This window comes from Salvelinus fontinalis, chromosome 10 (genome assembly GCF_029448725.1).
Source record: "Salvelinus fontinalis isolate EN_2023a chromosome 10, ASM2944872v1, whole genome shotgun sequence".
Classification (NCBI taxonomy): domain Eukaryota; kingdom Metazoa; phylum Chordata; class Actinopteri; order Salmoniformes; family Salmonidae; genus Salvelinus; species Salvelinus fontinalis.
Genome location: NC_074674.1, coordinates 34,570,983 through 34,586,787, shown reverse-complemented (window position 1 = coordinate 34,586,787; position 15,805 = coordinate 34,570,983). Strand labels below are relative to the sequence as shown.

At 44.2% G+C, this 15,805-nt stretch overlaps 1 protein-coding gene across 1 annotated transcript; it reads right to left on the bottom strand.

The window, feature by feature from the left end:
• Positions 1 to 4,041: 4,041 nt before the first annotated feature.
• LOC129863286 (keratin-associated protein 4-4-like) lies at positions 4,042 to 4,632 on the bottom strand. Its single transcript, XM_055935175.1, has one exon. The coding sequence runs from the start codon at positions 4,630 to 4,632 to the stop codon at positions 4,042 to 4,044; it is 591 nt and encodes a 196-aa protein (XP_055791150.1).
• Positions 4,633 to 15,805: the final 11,173 nt, after the last annotated feature.

The following is a 15,805-nucleotide window of genomic DNA, read 5'->3' as shown; positions in this document are numbered from 1 at the left end:
AAAGAGAAGATGATAGAGGAAGTAAAAGTATGTTTTAGAGGGAAACATGTGAGTTCCGCTGCCTCGTGAGATTTTTAAATGGTATGACCTAGGATGACAGGTCTGACATGGTGTATTTAGGATGACAGGTCTGACATGGTGTATTTAGGATGACAGGTCTGACATGGTGTATTTAGGATGACAGGTCTGACATGGTGTATTTAGGATGACAGGTCTGATATGGTGTATTTAGGATGACAGGTCTGACATGGTGTATTTAGGATGACAGGTCTGACATGGTGTATTTAGGATGACAGGTCTGACATGGTGTATTTAGAGTGAAAGCCTGATTCAGGCAAATGAAGAGATGCGAGACAGAACACACACACACACACACAAGGCCAGAGAGTCACTGACAGCTAGCTAGGGTCCAGGAAAAGGTCAGTCATCAGTAAACACAGTGCTATTTTACCATAAACACACCATTGTGCCCTATAGACAATACACACAAATTATGTCACCTCAGGTGAACTCTTAGCTTCCTTTGCATTCCTCAGTCAAGAGGGAAGACATTAGCTAAGAGTTGTCTTGTGAATTATTTAGGTAGTGGTAAGACTTGCTTTTAATGTATTCTACACAAAGCAACATTGCACGTGCCGAGAAGTTCATCCATGTCAGATTACTATAATCGGTTTTTTTGGGATGATCAAGAATGTCAGCTTTAGAGCCTTGTAGTGCAATATCATTGTTCCCCCGGTATGATCTCCATTAAAATGGTTGGCAGAAACTGTGATCAGAGAGCCTCAACATTCTTTCAAGTCTATCCCTCTCTCTATTCCCTGGGCTGGACTCAGACAGACAAGCCAACACCATAAACCTGCTTCCACTTCACATCGCATGCAACAGTTCGGTTTCATGCTCTCCAAGGGAGAAAACTATGGTCATAATGTCCACTGGTAGCAGGTTTCTCAACATTTATGGACTAGTCACAGTTCCACGTGACTTTCATCCTCTTTGGAGGGTTTTGCAATTGCCTTTTCATGATGTGAAACTCACTGTTCCATCGTGTTCCTCCCAGGACGTGTGTGTGTGTGTGTGTGTGTGTGTGTGTGTGTGTGTGTGTGTGTGTGTGTGTGTGTGTGTGTGTGTGTGTGTGTGTGTGTGTGTGTGTGTGTGTGTGTGTGTGTGTGTGTGTGTGTGTGTGTGTGTGTGTGTGTGTGTGTGTGTGTGTGTGTGTGTGTGTGTGTGTGAGAAAAGGGTAGAGTAGGTATCCCAGCTGGGTGGGACAACTCCAGGTTTTTTATGAATGAGGTAGTGAAAGGAGACCTCGCTAAGTGCTACTGTAGCAGTATGCTTGTTGTTAATTTTTTTCTGGTTCACTTGGTGGACTCCCAAGTGTGACTGGAGGGCAGAGGCGGGACAGGGTTGGGAGGTCAACCAGGAGCCAGGCAGAGAGTTACTACTAATGTGGTCTCTGTAACACACGTTCCTGAAAATGTGGTTCCAACTCCTTTCTAAGAAAGCTGCCATAAACAACTAAAATAGCATTCGTTTACAAACACCCTAGTGTACCGTTAATGTAAATTAAAATAAAAACATTGCAATATTTACGTAGCGGAATTACATTCCTTTTTCCTTGTATTCAAGTGATATGGCGAACTGAGGAAGTTCCTCTCACAGATGTCAAAATAATGTGTATGCAAAGCAGTAATTGTATGTAAACAGTGATAGTGCATAAACATTGTTATGGCACTCCATACCAATTATGTCTGCTTACTATGTGGTACAAAGCTCCAAGCTTTCTCTCTCCTAATGTATCCGTCTCTGGCTAGGTCTGAATGTGTCTACGACTCCCACCCTGAACTGGCTCCTGTCCTACTCTTAACGTGAACCATGTCTCCTTTAACAGCATGCCTCTCTTAGTATATCAATGAGATCTCTTCTGGTAATACAACCTTTTCTTAGGCTAAGAGACAGTGTAGCTCAAAGTTCACCTTTGTTAATGTAATCCTATACAGAGTTAGTCCAGCCAGCAGTTGTTGGGTGCACTTGGTTGACACATTGAATTCATTAAGTTGACCTGAGGTGGTGCATCTGGTACATTTGCTTCCATGTCTCCCATATTGGTACAACTGAGATGTGTGCCAGGGACTTTTGGTTTAAGAAAATTTCTATATGTTTTTCAGAAGCTCAATTATCTTACTTATCATAAATGTGCATTTGGTTGAATTTTATGCTCCCAGCCTGTGTTTTCTTCCTTTTGAAATATCATACAATATTCCCAAACATCTATATATTTATATATATTTTTTAAATAATCCCCTCCCCCTTAAAGGAACAAAATTAGATTCAAAACAATGAAAATATAATTACTATGTTGTCGTGGCGGCAGCATCATTTCTATTGGGCAATATTCCAGGAAGTTGTTGGCCCAGGTCCCACAATTGTCATTTGTGATCAGTCGGAGGTCCCTGGTGTTGATGTAACTTTCCCGGGGGGAGAAAGAACGACAAAATGTGCATAAACAACGTCGTGTGCCTTTCTCTGTTGGTTAGACAGTACTTGGACACTATGAAGCATTAATGTGATGTGTGAGGAGGTGCAGAAGGTGCAGAAGATCAGGCCGGTCTATCTGCAGTCTGGAGGAGGGCTGTTGTCACGGGACCATGTCTATGTTCCCTCAACCCTATGTTCCTTGGGCCCATGTTCCCTCAGTTCCCTCAGAACTGAGGGAACATAGGGCTGAGGGAACATAGGCTGAGGGAACATAGGGCTGAGGGAACATAGGTTGAGGGAACATAGGGCTGAGGGAACATAGGCTGAGGGAACATAGGGCTGAGGGAACATAGGTTGAGGGAACATAGGCTGAGGGAACATAGGCTGAGGGAACATAGGTTGAGGGAACATAGGGCTGAGGGAACATAGGCTGAGGGAACATAGGCTGAGGGAACATAGGCTGAGGGAACATAGGCTGAGGGAACATAGGGCTGAGGGAACATAGGCTGAGGGAACATAGGGCTGAGGGAACATAGGCTGAGGGAACATAGGCTGAGGGAACATAGGCTGAGGGAACATAGGCTGAGGGAACATAGGGCTGAGGGAACATAGGGCTGAGGGAACATAGGCTGAGGGAACATAGGCTGAGGGAACATAGGCTGAGGGAACATAGGCTGAGGGAACATAGGGTTGAGGGAACATAGGGCTGAGGGAACATAGGTTGAGGGAACATAGGCTGAGGGAACATAGGGTTGAGGGAACATAGGCTGAGGGACCATAGGGCTGAGGGAACATAGGGCTGAGGGAACATAGGTTGAGGGAACATAGGGCTGAGGGAACATAGGCTGAGGGACCATAGGGCTGAGGGAACATAGGGCTGAGGGAACATAGGTTGAGGGAACATAGGTTGAGGGAACATAGGGCTGAGGGAACATAGGTTGAGGGAACATAGGCTGAGGGAACATAGGCTGTGGGAACATAGGCTGAGGAAACATAGGGCTGAGGGAACATAGGCTGTGGGAACATAGGCTGAGGAAACATAGGTTGAGGGAACATAGGTACTGAGCAGCACTGAGCTGCACTGAGCAGCACTGAGCAGCACTGCGCAGTACTGAGCAGCACTGAGCAGCACTGAGCAGCACTGAGCAATGCCCTATGTTCCACATAGGTCAAACCACTGATTAATAAACTACAGGAGGTCAGCAGACTGCTGCAAATACTTTTTTTTTTTAGTTCTGATCCTCATAGAATAGTTTTTTATCGGCTAAGATCTAGCCACGATCTAGTTATGTTGATTCTAACTTAATTCCTACAAAATGAAACACTATAAAATGAGAGCAGAGTTTTATATAAGCAATAAATGACATACCCGTTGATAGGTTTTTCAGACAGTTCTAACACCCTGTTTACATGTACAGTACTGGAGGAGGTTTTGATTAAAAAGTTGTTTTCATAGCACGGTTCTCAACTCTGGAGGAAGTTACTGAACCCATGAAGGTAATAAAAGGGGTTTCCTTTTTTAAATGCACTCAGCATGGACTGCTAACATTACAACCCCAGATAAGGTTAAACAAACAGTGGAGCCCATCCGCTACAGGCCAGCCGCTGTGTAGTGTAGAGTAGTGTGGGCTGCCCAGCCTCCCAGTTCACCCCGAGCACTGAGCAGCACTGAGCAGCACTGAGCAGCACTGAGCAGCACTGAGCTGCACTGAGCAGCACTGAGCTGCACTGAGCAGCACTGAGCTGCACTGAGCAGCACTGAGCAGCACTGCGCAGCACTGAGCTGCACTGAGCAGCACTGAGCTGCACTGAGCAGCACTGAGCAGCACTGAGCAGCACTGAGCAGCACTGAGCTGCACTGAGCAGCACTGAGCTGCACTGAGCAGCACTGAGCTGCACTGAGCAGCACTGAGCAGCACTGCGCAGTACTGAGCAGCACTGAGCAGCACTGAGCAGCACTGAGCAGCACTGAGCAGCACTGAGCAGCACTGAGCTGCACTGAGCAGCACTGAGCTGCACTGAGCAGCACTGAGCAGCACTGAGCTGCACTGAGCAGCACTGAGCTGCACTGAGCAGCACTGAGCTGCACTGAGCTGCACTGAGCAGCACTGAGCTGCACTGAGTCCTGTGCCACTGCCCCCACAGCTGCTGCTGCATATCCCCAATAAACCACATGAGCTCTGATAGTCATCATTTTTACAGCAGCTCTCAATTAATCTCTGCGGGTATTTTACTAATTACATATCCATAATTAAACAAACAGACACAGGCTGGGCCAGGCCATTCAGCTACTGATCTCCGCCACACCCCTGCTCTCCTGTTACCACAATGCCCATGAAGGAGCTGGTTGGAGCTGGTAGAGAGAGGGGATAGAGGGAGATAGAGAGGGGGCAATTCTGTTTCCTCACACATCCTCCGGAACTTCCACTTCTCAGCACACCAGTCTCACACATCCCCCATCATAGGGTGGAGGGAAGGAGGAAGGGAGAGAAGGGTGGGAGGGAGGGCTAAGGCTTCCTCACAGTGCCTGGAGCTCTGAGAAAAGAGGAGTGTTACGCTGTCTTCACAGAGCGCTGAGACCAGGCAGGGATTTTATATCCCAATCCTCTGGGACTGGATAAGGCAATGGAAGGGTATTTCTCGAGATGTGGAGCAGAGAAAAGAGAGAGAAAGAAAATGAGAGAGAGACGGAGACCAGGGTAGGGTAGTAGGGTTTCTAAGTCTTCGAGATCCAAGGCGGAGCTACTAAAAAGGAAACAACCCAAAGCAACAACAACAACAACAACAACAACACACATCGGCTGCCACCATAAACAGCCGCCCTCGCCACACTCTCCTATTTCCACAACAGAAACACGCAGTTAACATCAGTGGTTCTCTTGGGTCACAGAGAGGGCGGCTGGGTGAGAGAGAGGAGCGCATGCAGCACACAGCGCCTTTTAAAGGCTTTCAAATGCTCCCCTTTGCTCCGCCACACTCACAGCCCTCTCAGAGGCAGTCTGAGCCCGGCAGATCAAACAGCTATCAAAGGGAGGGTGGGAGGCAAAGGCACAACTTGGAGGTTCAATGGTGAGAAGAGGAAACATTGAAGACTGTGAGGCGAGAGGCCCTGGCTCGCTGTAGTAACTTGGTCAGAGCAGGGGTCTCTTCCTCCCTGATATTTTTCCTTTCATGAAGGGTGCATGCCTGCCAGGAAAGAGGATGTATGGGGTACAGGAACACCTGTATTTTAAGAATTTTATTTGTTTGTTCTTCAAATGATCCTACAGTAGATCTCACTCTCTCTAATTTAGTCATGGCTTGAATCATATGATCACTGGGAAGATAAAGAGAGGCGACTGCTGTTGATCCTAGCTGAGCTGAGACTACCTATCCCAAAGCTGTTTCTGCCCCCTACTATATCCCAGCCCCCTGCCACTCAACACCTGATGATGTACAGCCCCCTGCAGGGTTTTACGCTGTTGATGAGGGTGCCATCCCTCGCTTGGGTGCCATCCCTCACTTAGGTGCCATACCTCACTTGTTCATCAGAGAGATAAATGGAGAGGAACGGTTGGGCGAGGCCAGGAGTAAACCATCCATCTCACCTGTAATTATGCACACTGCCAGTGACAAAGCTTGTTGCTGTATGTTGCTCTCTGCTCTCCCTGCTGTGAAGGACTAGGACAAGTTGAGTTATGTCATCAACAAACCCATCCCCAACAACAACATGAACTGACTCCTCGCTCTGCATAATGGATTGCTGTTGTGTGGAGTTATTGGTCAAGTAGTGCACTGGGTAGTAGGGCAGCAGGTAGCTTAGCGGTTAGAGTGTTTAGTCAGGAACCAAAAGATCACTAGTTCGAATCCCCAAGGTGAAAAATCGGTCAATGTGCCCTTGAGCAAGGCACTTTGCCCAAATTTCTCCAGGGTTGCTGTTGATAATGGAACAAGCAGACTGTGACCTAGGTCTCTGAGGGTGTATTAATACACACATGTGTGAAATATAACCACCCAACAAATTATTATATCTCAGTTCTAATCTAATAATTGAGTAGCCTCCTAATATAGTGTCCATGAGGCAGTTCTCCATAATGTTGTTGTTTTGCATCTCATTTGGATCCCATCAAAGATTTCACCATGTAGTACAGTCAAACGTTTCATTCCAGGGTTTTTCTTTATATGTACTATTTTCTCCATTGTATAATAATAGTGAAGACATCAAAACTATAAAATAACAAATATGGAATCACTTAGTAAAGAAAAAAAGTCTTAAAAAAATCAAAATATATTTTAGATTTTATGTTCATCAAAGTAGCCACTCTCAACCAGTTTCATGAGGTAGTAACCTGGAATGCTTTTCCAACAGTCTTGAAAGAGTTCCCACATATGCTGAGCACTTGTTGGCTGCTTTTCCTTCACTCCGCATTCCAACTCATCCCAAACCATCTCAATTGATTGAGGTCGGGTGATTGTGGACGCCAGGTCATCTGATGCAGCACTCCATCACTCTCCTTCTTGGTCAAATAGCCATTACATAGCCTGGAGGTATGTTTGGTCATTGTCTTGATGAAAAACAAATGATAGCACCACTAAGCACAAACCAGATTGGATGGCGTATCGCTGCAGAATGCTGTGGTAGCCATGCTGGTTAAGAGTGCCTTGAATTCTTAACAAATCACAGACAGTGTCACCAGAAAAGCACCCCCACACCATCACATCTCCTCTGCCATGCTTCACGGTGGGAACCACACATGTGGAGATCATCCGTTCGCCTACTCTGCATCTCACAAAGACAAGCTGGTTGGAACCAAAAATCAAAGATTTGCGCTCATCAGACCAAAGGACAGGTTTCCACAGGTCTAATGTCCATTGCTGGTGTTTCTTTGGCCAAAGCAAGTCTCTTCTTATTATTTGTGTCCCTTAGTAGTGGTTTCTTTGCAGCAATTTAACCATGAAGGCCTGATTCACGCAGTCTCCTCTGAACAGTTGATGTTGAGATGTGTCTGTTACTTGAACTCTGTGAAGTATTTATTTGGGCTGCAATCGAGGTGCAGTTAATTGCCCATTTCTGAGGCTGGTAACTCTGATGAACTTATCCTCTGCAGCAGAGGTAACTCTGGGTCTTCTTTTCCTGTGGCGGTCCTCATGAGAGCCAGTTTCATCATAGCGCTTGATGGTTTTTGCGACTGCACTTGAAGAAACTCTAGAAGTTCTTGACATTTTCCGTATTGACTGACCTTCATGTCTTAAAGTAATGGACTGTCGTTTCTCTTTGCTTATTTGAGCTGTTCTTGCCATAATATGGACATGGTCTTTTACCAAATAGGGCTATCTTCTGTATACCAACCCTACCTTGTCACAACACAACTGATTGGCTCAAACACATTAAGAAGGAAAGAAATTCCACAAATGTACTTTTAACAACACACCTGTTAATTGACATCCATTCCATGTGACTACATAATGAAGCTGGTTGAGAAAATGCCAAGAGTGTGCAAAGCTGTCATCAGGGCAAAGGGTGGCTACCTTGAAGAATCTCAAATATAAAATTTATTTTCATTTAACACTTTTTTGGTTATTACATGATTCCATATAGTTTTGATGTCTTCACAATTATTCTACTATGTAGAGAATAGTAAACAAATGAAGAAAAACCCTGGAATGAGTAGATGTGTCCAAACTTTTGACTGATACTGTAATTCTAAGGATTCTAAGAATATCATAATGTCTATTGATGTTCCTCCCATGGGGAAGAAAGAGTACATGCTCGTTCCAAACACTACTTCTCAATAACATTCACTATCCCCAATGGGAAGATATCTGTAGGACGTTGAAACCCTCCCCTGGACTCCTTTACCTATTTTTACATAGATGGAGAGACTTGGGCTCTCACAGGCTAGTCAGCCTGTTTTATAAGACTGAGACACACTAAGTTGGTTCACTCTGGCTCCACAGACACAGACAGACCAGTCTGAGGCACATTCATAGGTGCAATGCTTATGGCAATTTATACGGCTTCTGTCACACTAAAGCGGAATTTTCCATATGTTTGATGTGTGATTTGGGTGCGGACGGCCAGTGTGAACGCAGAGAAATTGACAGATTTCACCCGTGGCTGCTCTCTTTCACATCAACTCCCTCGTTGATTCTGAGTTCTGCACAATGAGCAGACTATGCTGTGACGGACCTCTCACTCATAAACAATGTATTGGAAAAAGCTCAAGTCAAACTGTATGGGAATCAAAATGGCGCAATCTTACAGGGTCGTTCCTCTGCAAACCCCTACATCTAGATCTGAAAGAAAGGGGAGGGGGGAGTGGGAAATGGGTTAACATTCCTCAATTATGCTCTCCACCCCACTGTGGAAAATGTGATTACTTTTTGTCCTAAAATCCTTGTGCGTGCATTACTGTTCCTCTGCATCATGGATAAGCCTCTCGTTCCATTGGCCACCAATCTTTTTTTCAAGATATAAGAACAAAAGGAGAGCATTGTAAGAACTGGAGCTATATATTTCAACACATTACATTTGAACCAGTAGGGATGGAGGATCCTTTTGAAATGAGAATAAAGAGGCATTCTGAAACTGAGAACAGACAGTGTAGGTGATGGAGGGGACAGGGAAGTGGAGGAACGGCTTCAGCTATTCAAGAGCAGTATTATTATTTAATATCATTATTCATTCTGTGTAATGATTTACATGTTGTGGTGTCATATATCTAAAGCACAGTCATGTCATGTTGTATGTAACGCAGGCATGAGAGTTCAGTAGGAGTACAGAGAGCCACAAAAAAAGAAATGTCAGAAACCACCATGTTCAAATAATGGAATATGTGTCTTACAGAGGTATACAAACTATACCTGAAGGGAACCTACAGTTGAAGTCAGAAGTTTACATACACTTAGGTTGGAGTCATTAAAACTCGTTTTTCAAACACTCCACACATTTCCTGTTAACAAACTACAGTTTTGGCAAGTCGGTTAGGACATCTAATTTGTGCATGACACAAGTCATTTTTCAAACAATTGTTTACATACAGATTATTTCACTTATACTTCACTGTATCACAATTTCAGTGTGTCAGAAGTTACATACACTAAGTTGACTGTGCCTTTAAACAGCTTGGAAAATTCCAGAAAATTATGTCATGGCTTTAGAAGCTTCTGATAGACTAATTGACATCATTTGAGTCAATTGGAGGTATACCTATGGATGTATTTAAAGGCCTACCTTCAAACTCAGTGCCTCTTTGCTTGACATCATGGGAAAAACAAAAGAAATCAGCCAAGACCTCAGAAAAAAAATGTAGACCTCCACGAGTCTGGTTCATCCTTGGGAGCAATTTCCAAACGCCTGAGGGTACCACGTTCATCTGTACAAACAATAGTACGCAAGTATAAACACCATGGGACCACGTAACCGTCATCCCGCTCAAGAAGGAGACGCGTTCTGGACCCTGGAGGCGTGGTGGTGCCAGAACTGGTGGTACCGGGCTGGGAACACACACCTCAGGGCGAGTGCGGGGAGGAGTAACAGGGCATACTGGACCCTGGAGGCGCACTGTAGGCCTGGTGCGTGGTGCTGGAACTGGAGGCCTGGTACATGGAGGAGGCACCGGATAGACCGGACCGTGGAGACACACTGCAGGTCTCGAACACCGAGCCTGCCCAACCCTACCTGGCTGAATGCTCCCCGTAGCCATGCCACTGGGCTGTGCTGGTGAACCGGGGACACCATGCGTAGGGCTGGTGCCATGTACCCCGGCCCGAGGAGACGCACTGGAGACCAGATGCGTAGAGCCGACTTCATGGCACAAAGACAAAACAGGCTACCTAAATATGGCTCCCAATCAGAGACAACGACTAACACCTGCCTCTGATTGAGAACCATATCAGGCCAAACACATAGAAATAGACAAACTAGACATACAACATAGAATGCCCATTCATATCACACCTTGACCAAACAAAACATAGAAACATACAACGCAAACTATAGTCAGGGTGTGACAGTTGGTTAGGTCGAGGTGTGATTAAGGGTGGGTTATCTAGGTGAATTATATTTCTATGTTGGCCTGGTATGATCCCCAATCAGAGGCAGCAGTTTATCGTTGTCTCTGATTGGGAATCATATATAGGTAGCCATTTCCCCATTGTGCTTTGTGGGATCTTGACTATGTATAGTTCCCTGTTAGCACTATTTTGAGCTTCACGTTTCGGTCACGTAATGGTTTCTGTTCTTAGAGTTTTCTCTTCCTAATAAAAGGGATGGAAACATACCACGCTGCAGTTTGGTCAAATCATTATTACGATTGTGACAGTGTAGTTACCCTTTAATTCAAGTGTGCGCCTAGCAGTAGGTTGTTGTTTAGCAGTGATTTTGTAGCTCGCATGTGTTGGTAGAGTTTCCATAACAAATACCCACTGGATTGTAGTGATGGGAAAAAAATAGTTTGGGAAATAATGTTTGACTCTATATCGTATCGTTTGACAATACCTCAATATTATTTTTGCCCTGGTTGGCTTTCGCTGCAGCAAAACTCCAGTATTTTCCTTCATAGTTTGTTCTCCATTTTCCTTTTAAACAGGGAGCCAATTTGTCTTCACACTTTAATTTCCATGACTGATGGAAACCCGTTTTCTCATGGCTCTCTCTTGTCCCTCCTCAGCAGACATATGGTGAGCAATATGTTTGGAACATCGAATTACAATAGAACCACAGTATCAAATTTCATTTGAAATATGGTACTGGAACTGACCATGTACTGTATATTGTATGCATACTTACTTTATTGTGTTTTTTTTTATTTCTTATTTCTATATCTTGTATGTTTTTGTTCTACCTTGTTATTTTTAGTACTACATTGATATTGATTACTGCATTGTTGGGGTTAGAGCTTGCAAGGAAGGCATTTTTCAGCGGAATAAATACACCCCTACACGGAATAAATATACTGTTCACTTTCATAGCAGCCATGTTGTATTCTTTCTCGCATCTATTGTATCTACTATGCGCTCTACATTTACATTACATTTAAGTCATTTAGCAGACGCTCTTATCCAGAGCGACTTACAAATTGGTGCATTCACCTTAAGATATCCAGTGGAACAGCCACTTTACAATAGTGCATCTAAATCTAAATCCCTTCGCTTGTGGACTTCAATGCACAACACATCAGCTGTATGTGACCAGGCGAAAAATACTTTTCCAAGCCAAACCTCCTGCACACAGCCTATATCGTTGCCACCATATTAGCTAAAGTAACTACGTCATAGTCAGCATAGCTAATAGAACTAACGTGTTAGTAAACCCACTACAATCATGCAGTAAAGTTAATGTACAGTCAAGAACCAGTTACACCGGCGAGCCCCGGCGGCAATAAATTAGTAAAACCAAAAGCTTACCTTGACTTGGAAGAGTTACAGTTTTGTGTTGGAAAGCCATAGCCAGCTAGCTAAGATAGCATCCCTCTCAGCAGGGTGTTTCAGTAGGCTAAACTAGCTATCTGCATTTGCTAGCTAAGCAAGTGAATCTGGAAAAGATGACAATCTCTCTCTCTCTCTATTTCTGTCTTTCTTCTCCTTCGTTTTGGAATAAATTAATTTGTTAAAAACTGTTCAACTATCGTCTTTCTCTCTCTTTGAGTCAACTACTCACCGCATTTTATACAATGCAGTGCTAGCTAGCTGTAGCTTATGCTTTCAGCACTAGATTCCTTATTTAATCTTTTGATTGGGTGAACAACATGTCAGTTCATGCTGCAAGAGCTATGATAGGCTGGAGGATGGCCTCCGGAAGTTGTCATAATTACTGTGTAAGTCTATGGAAGGGCTGAGACCAGTGAGCCTCCTAGGTTTTGTAATAAAGTCAATGTACCCAGAGGAGGACGGAAGCGAGCTGTCCTCTGGCTACACCATGGTGCTAACCTACAGAGTGTTGTTGAGGCTACTATAGACCTTCTTTGCAAAATAGTATGTTTTAATCAGTTATTTTTTGACATGTCATTATTTTTAGTATATGTTTATCTAAAAAGCATAACTTTTTAAATGTCTTACAATTTAAATGTTCATGAAATTCCCTGGGGAGGATGGTCCTCCCCTTCCTCCTCCAATGAGCCCTCACTGATCCATATAGAATCGTGGGAATCGCAATACATATCGTATCAGCACCTAAGTACTGTGATAGTCTTATGATGTCCCTGGCAATTGATGCAAATAATCATGAAATCAATATGCCAGGTAGGCATAACCTACTTTCTAGTTAATGAGAATGTTTTTTGGAAAGCCTTTTGCCATCTATCAGAAGATAGTTATCATTAGCATCGCTAACTGCTGCAGTGGTAGAAATACAGTACTTGCACTGCACACGCACAGACGTTCCTGTGTAGTTGCCTCTTTAAAAAGTTGCAGGAAATATGAATTACTGATGCATTCTGTTCATGTCTTATTTCAAACTTGGGCAAATTAATTAATTTTCAAATAAGTTCGATACATTTATTGAATTTCCTACCAAGTTCAATATTATCTTGCCTAAAGGCCGGTATATGGATTTTTTTTGTCTTTCATCGTATCGTCCAAAGGCATTGTATGCAGCCAGCTATGCACTCGTATCCCCCATGGACCGGTTCATGCATAAACCATTTTCCATTCAGGCTGTAAAGGTGTCGATTTCCTTCTTAAATTGAGAAATATGCATAAACCATGTTACAGTGGCTAATACCTAGGAATGATAGTCCCGGATATTGCATATTGAGTTCAGCCAATCAGGTTGCTGTCGTCTGCTGTTAACCCCTGGCTCACTCTTAGTGGAGTTGCCAACATCCGGATGTATCCGGTTTTCAGGGATACAGCTAATTCAATCTTGCTTCCTTTTCAGCTGAAACCAGATGTGGGAACACCGCTCAAGCGTTTTCTTTTAAGACTGCTACGTTAGGTTACCGCTGGCTGAACACGGGAAGCAACATCAGAAAGTGGCATTAGCCACTCGAACATGGTGGTGGAAAATGGTGTTTCATAAAGAAAGGGTTAAGGTTAAGGTAAAGGTAAGGTTTAGCTAACATGCTAAGTAGTTGCAAAGTAGCTAAAAAGTAATAAGCAGTTGAAAAGTTGCTAATTAGCTAAAATTGTCCATGATGAGATTCGAGCACGCAACCCAAAGGTTGCATATTTTTTACATTAAATCGAGCTAAGGAGGAAAAAGTCACCTTTGCAGCCTGAATGGAGAATGTTTAACGTACAAACCGGTCCACGGAGGATACAAGTGTATAGCCGGCTGCATACATTGTCTTTGGATGGTAAGACGAAATTACTCAATATCACCATCTGCCGGCCTTTGGGTAGTACCTTCGGGCTAAATACTACCCAACGAGTCCTAGTGCAGCAGCTCCATATTTCAAAGCCATATCAGATACTGTAGATCTTGAATGTAAAACAATGTGAAACACGCACATCGTCAAAAAATTCGCCCCAAAAACAGGACGTTTTGATTGAGGTGACCTGGTAAAATATACAGCCCAATTAAAAATGTTACTCGCACAGCCAAGTCAAAGGGTAATTTTTTTAAACTTTAAGGTCGTAGTCTGGAGCCCTGCAGTACACAACCATCATACTATACTGAACAAAAATATAAATGCAACATGTAAAGTGTTGGTCCCATGTTCCACGAGCTGAAATAAAAAATCTCAGAAATGTTCCATTCGCAAAAAAAAGATGAGGAGTATTTTGGTCTGTAATAAAGCCCTTTTGTGGGGAAAAACGAATTCTGATTGGCTGGGCCTGGCTCCCCAGTGGGTGGCCCTGGCTGCAAGGTGTGGGGCCTATGCCCTCCCAGGCCCACCCATGGCTGGTCCCTGCCCAGTCATGTCAAATCCATGGATTAGGGCCTAATGAATGTATTTCATTTCACAGATTTCCTTATATGAACTGTAATTCATAAAATCGTTGAAGTAGTTTCATGTTGTGTTTATATTTTTGTTCAGTATAATTCAACCCCTGCAAACTGCAGTCCTTTGGGCGACTATGACATTTGGGGTCCATTGAGGAAAACAAAACGGAGCAAAATCGCGGGAGCAAACAACATTGTTGGTATAACAAAAAGACTAACAAGTGCTCCAGCCCTGCAGAATATTTTTCTTCATTTTCTCTCTAATCTCATTGTCTTCAAAGAAAAATAACAAAAGACACGGAATACCCTTCAAGCCCTCCCGGGTGCACACAGCCAGCGAGCGCGAGAGAGAGCGGCACAAGAGAACAGCAGCGCACCGCCTCGGCCTCGCTGCATGCGCAAGGCAGGGGCTGACACAAAAACGCAGGGGCTGACACATTTTTGTGTTTCATCTCGTGAAATTGAATATTCTCTCTCATCCTTGGCATGGGACTATAAGCGCTTCAGGGTGGGAGGGGGAGGTAGTTTGAGAGGGAGACATCCATGATTTTCAGAATTTTTTCCCCCTCTAGGAAACTGGATATATTTAGAAAATATGCCAGGGACATTTAAGCATAATGCCCATGACAGAAAAAAAGCACAAAGAAATCACTAAACCACTGAAACCTGCCCCTGATAAATCACGTTATAAAAGAACACAGTGCAGAAACCTCTTGGAAAGCGTATAGGCCCAGTATACTGGTATAGACCGGTCTGTCCCAACACATTGAGATAAATACAGTGGAGTGTCTTCCCAGATGGTTCTCAGGAGCTCCTAGAAATGACAGACCATTTGTCACCCACATTACCTTGTATGGACCAGACCCACATTACCTTGTATGGACCGGACCCACATTACCTTGTATGGACCGGACCCACATTACCTTGTATGGACCAGACCCACATTACCTTGTATGGACCAGACCCACATTACCTTGTATGGACCGGACCCACATTACCTTGTATGGACCGGACCCACATTACCCTGTATGGACCGGACCCACATTACCTTGCATGTACCGGACCCACATTACCTTGTATGGACCAGATCCACATTACCTTGTATGAACCGGACCGGGCCCACATTACCTTGTATGGACCGGACCCACATTACCTTGTATGGACCAGACCCACATTACCTTGTATGGACCGGACCCACATTACCTTGTATGGACCGGACCCACATTACCTTGTATGGACCGGACCAACATTACCTTATATGGACCGGACCAACATTACCTTGTATGGACCAGACCCACATTACCCTGTATGGACCGGACCCACATTACCTTGTATGGACCGGACCCACATTACCTTGTATGTACCGGACCCACATTACCTTGTATGGTCCAGACCCACATTACCTTGTATGAACCGGACCGGGCCCACATTATCCTGTATGGACCGGACCCACATTACCTTGTA

Bases quoted from the DNA above. Each gene is read 5' to 3' on its own strand.
- LOC129863286 (XM_055935175.1), bottom strand. From the start codon at position 4,632: ATGCAGCAGCAGCTGTGGGGGCAGTGGCACAGGACTCAGTGCAGCTCA.